At 37.9% G+C, this 3,927-nt stretch overlaps 1 protein-coding gene across 1 annotated transcript; it reads right to left on the bottom strand.

The window, feature by feature from the left end:
* Positions 1-23: 23 nt before the first annotated feature.
* LOC121918071 (tyrosine-protein kinase Yes-like) lies at positions 24-3,679 on the bottom strand. The gene is made up of 3 exons (XM_042444180.1): positions 3,513-3,679; positions 3,046-3,199; positions 24-476 (listed from the first exon to the last, which is right to left on the bottom strand). The coding sequence occupies exons 1-3, from the start codon at positions 3,609-3,611 to the stop codon at positions 313-315; spliced, it is 417 nt and encodes a 138-aa protein (XP_042300114.1). The 5' UTR covers positions 3,612-3,679; the 3' UTR covers positions 24-312.
* Between the last annotated feature and the right edge of the window lie 248 nt (positions 3,680-3,927).

The following is a 3,927-nucleotide window of genomic DNA, read 5'->3' as shown; positions in this document are numbered from 1 at the left end:
ACAATATTTAAAAGGATTTTTGATAGTTTTAGTTCAGTGTATAACACTTATTCATATACGAACAATACCTAGTTTAGCCTATATTGAAAGGAATTATTTTAAAAATAGGCCTTGCACTGTACTGATTTATACAGAGAAAAATGCACAACAATCAGCAGAATACAAAATGACACAGCAGCATTTTGATGGTTGTTGAACTGCAGTTACCAGCATTCACTGGCTGTGCTGGTTACAGGTGCTAAACACTGCAGTTGACCAACATCTGGAAGGCCAGTTGATTCCTACCCCCAGTAAGCAATAACAATTATATTCTCATACAGTATGACTGATTAGACTTTTGTTACCTGGGTATGGTACACGACCCTTTGTTACAAGCTCTGTCAACAAAATTCCAAATGACCAGACGTCAGATTTAATTGTAAACCGACCATATAGTGCAGCCTCAGGTGCCGTCCATTTAATTGGAAATTTGGCCCCTAAAGTGGAGAACAATCACAATTCCTCATTGTATTAGTTATTAATAATTAACTTTAAAAACAGTTTTGGTAAAGCAGTACCTATACAATGCTTATCATTATTTTGTGAGAAAATAGTATCTTGAGAATTTCTTTCCCCTGCATTACATGTGTTAACGTATGCATCTGAGGATATAGACAAAGTCTACAAAAACTTAAGCTATAATTTCTTCTGGACTGTTAGCTTCAAAAGTGCTACAAGGATATTGCCCATTGCATATTGATATTCCAGACTAACATGACTATGGACTGAAATAGACCAGTGGAAGGAGCGGCTTGAAGCTGCATCTTCTGAAGGCAGATTGGGGCCATGGGAACCACATGCTATGGCCCCAATCCACCTTGAAGCCACCCATTCAGCCACTGCCTGCTACCAAGCCTACTGTCCCAAACTTTCTGTGTCTCCAAACAGGATGGCTTAAGGGATTTGCTCCTTTCTTTCATTCTAAATGTGGCAGAGAAGGGGTCAATGAGCCACTCCCCTTCAACAGTTTAGAGCTAGAGCAGAGATGTTCATTTTACAATTGTGCCCAAGAGAGTGGAAGCATATTGGTTTTGGAGTTTATCACATGGGGACAATTGGAAGTGTAAATGGGGGTTATCCCGTGAAAACTGCACATTTGCGATTAAGAGTTTCACACGACATCGTGAATAAAGTACCATTATCCTGGGAATAGCCCACAAAAACTGCACAATTGTGATAAAGTTTTTCACACAATGTCGTGATCAAAAGCTATTAAAACACCATTAACCCAGGAATAACCAGGCAATAAACCAGGAAATTTCTATGAATGATTTGCTGCTGTTTATTGCCTGATTATTCCTGAGATAATTACCGCTGTGTGTGAAAATCTTAATTGTGATTTAATAGTAATTGTGCGATTTTCATGGGATAAATCCTGTTTAAACTTCCAAATTTCCTCTGTGTGATACACTCCTTTGTCTTCCTCTGCAACCAGTGAGTGTTCCAAATTGTAGGATATTGAAGCCAGCCTATATGCATTTCCCTTTCTCTCCAGCTTAGACTGGAGATGGGAAGCAAAAGTATGTATGATCTCTATTTATGTCCAGCAAGTACACAGGTAAAGCAGATTTTTATGCTATAGACAAGTGTTGAGTCTGGGAAGGGGAAGAAGTTTATCCCCCTCTCCTTTTAAGCTCCAGGTTCAGAAGGAGCCTCAGGTTCATCTCATGTGACATCCCATGCCACAAAATCGCATGCAGTTTCACTCTCATTTTGTATTTATATACCATATAAATAATTTTTTTTCTATTGCTGATCAGACTAATGTCAACTTTATTTTATTTTTATGTTTGGCAGCAACCAATAATATTTTAAAAATATGAGATTCCTTGAAAAAGAATAATCTATCTTGCTAAGTCATATTTGTTGTGCTGAAGGACAAAACTATAAGGAAACTACTGAGAGCTCATGTGGTCCACAGCAGTAGCACTTGTCTTAGTGCTGGGAGGAAAATAGCAAAATGAGTCACCTGATAACATATGTACATCCTGCAGCTTTTGTTAAGACTGAGATTGTTCTGTTTGCAGGCAGGAAAAGGGCCTTTTAAATAATATTTCTCCATGAAGAAGTTCTTTATACATGAAAATCAGCATGTGGGGTGGGAAGGGGGGGGACTAGATTTCAAAAGCTCTACCTAAAGTGGGAACATGAGGAATGCATATTCTATTCTCGGTCTTCTGGAATGGCTGTACTATGTGGCTTTCTGGAATATGCAGTCTGACACAGATATACCATTTACAGGGTTGCTACTCTCTTTCAGTATGCTGATTTGCCCCTAAAGAGGAAAATGATGGTATACTGCATCTTTTGATCCCTTCATCCACCATCTTGAGGGAGAGAGAGGCAGGCTAGCTCCAAGAAGCCAAGCCCTCCCTCCAGTCCATCTGCCTTGGTCCAGGCCTCGGAGGTAGAGAAGAACTGCTGGACCTCATTCCCTTCCCCACCACCACTCCCTTTTCCTTTTCCTTTTGTGTCATGTCTTTTTAGATTGTAAGCCTGAGGGCAGGGAACCATCTAATTATAAAGATTGTATGTACAGCACTGTGTAAATTTACAGCGCTTTATAAATAAAGGTTAATAATAATAATATTAATAATAATAATAATTATTATTATTATTTTGAAATGGATTTGGAAAGGAATTTTCAAATGACTTATTCTGGAACAGTTTTAAAAGGTCTAGGCTTAAACTTCACAACATGACCACTGTTAAATTCATCATATACATCAGAAAGATGATTTCCAGAACTGTGTTGGTTCTCTGAATGTCCTTGGATATATCCCATATGCCGTTATAGATCTCATTAAATAGTGACCTACTTTTTTATAGAATTTTGAATTTCTTATTAAGCACTACTATAAATGGAGTAGTGAACATATATGTATCTCTGAAAGAATTAGCATATTAGAAACAATAAAATGCTTACTGAATTGGCATGTTCTAACCAACAATCCAGATTTTTTAATCCAATGACAGTAACTGTTAGTTTGAAAAGTAAATGTGTACCTTGTCTGGCAGTGTATTCATTGTCCTCTATTAACCTTGCTAGGCCAAAGTCTGCAATTTTGCACACCAGGTTGTCTCCCACAAGAATGTTAGCTGCCCGAAGGTCTCTATGAATGTAGTTCATTCTTTCAATGTAGGCCATACCATCTGCAATCTTTTTTTTTAAAAAAATGCATATTAACAAAAATGTGATCAGTTCATGAAATACATAACAGACAATTATGAAAATGTTTACTCCTGTGTAGCTATGTTAAATTACATATTACAAATGTAAAACTGGTGTCAATTTTTAGATTAACATATATGTTTTATTCGAACACGTGCGGTAATAATGAGTATTTTGCAGCAGAATTAAATAATCAGAAGCTGAAAAAGCTATATGCTAGTAAGAAATGACAGCTATTTTCCAGCCTTTTTACATGTCTTCCGATACTAATCTAGCAAGACATCTTATTGTCAAACAATACCTGAGCAGCCATGTCCACCAACTGCGGAAGCTTTAAATATTTCCCTTCTCCTTCCTTAAGAAAGTCTAGTAAGCTACCTGCAGAAAGACAGTAAAGCATGAATTTAGATGCAGCTGAAAACGCTTAAAGGAAAGAAACATAAATGGGACATGTGAAGTTGAAGGCTTTCATTGCCGGCATCCATAGTTTTTTATGGGTTTTTCGGCTATGTGGCCATGGTCTAGAAGAGTTTATTCCTGACGTTTTGCCAGCATCTGTGGCTGGCATCTTCAGAGAATGTTGGCCTAGAAGAGAGCTGGATGTATATATACTGTGTGACCCTGGGTCTGGAGGAATTCCATGTTAATCTGTGTATTGTTCTGTTGTTGATGGCAGGGCCCCAGGGTGGGAGGATATGCAAAGAGGATTAGTGTCT

The sequence above is a fragment of the Sceloporus undulatus genome, unplaced genomic scaffold, assembly GCF_019175285.1.
Source record: "Sceloporus undulatus isolate JIND9_A2432 ecotype Alabama unplaced genomic scaffold, SceUnd_v1.1 scaffold_3745, whole genome shotgun sequence".
NCBI classification, from domain to species: Eukaryota; Metazoa; Chordata; class Lepidosauria; order Squamata; family Phrynosomatidae; genus Sceloporus; species Sceloporus undulatus.
Note: the sequence above shows the minus strand (reverse complement) of the source record. Positions and strands in the feature narration are given on the sequence as shown.

Coding starts and splice junctions, on each gene's coding strand:
- LOC121918071 (XM_042444180.1), bottom strand. CDS start 3,611: ATGCTTTACTGTCTTTCTGCAGGTAGCTTACTAGACTTTCTTAAGGAA. Junction 3,200..3,512: donor TGGTGGACATGGCTGCTCAG/GTATTGTTTGAC, acceptor TTAAAAAAAAAG/ATTGCAGATGGTATGGCCTA. Junction 477..3,045: donor TGAATACACTGCCAGACAAG/GTACACATTTAC, acceptor TCTCCACTTTAG/GGGCCAAATTTCCAATTAAA.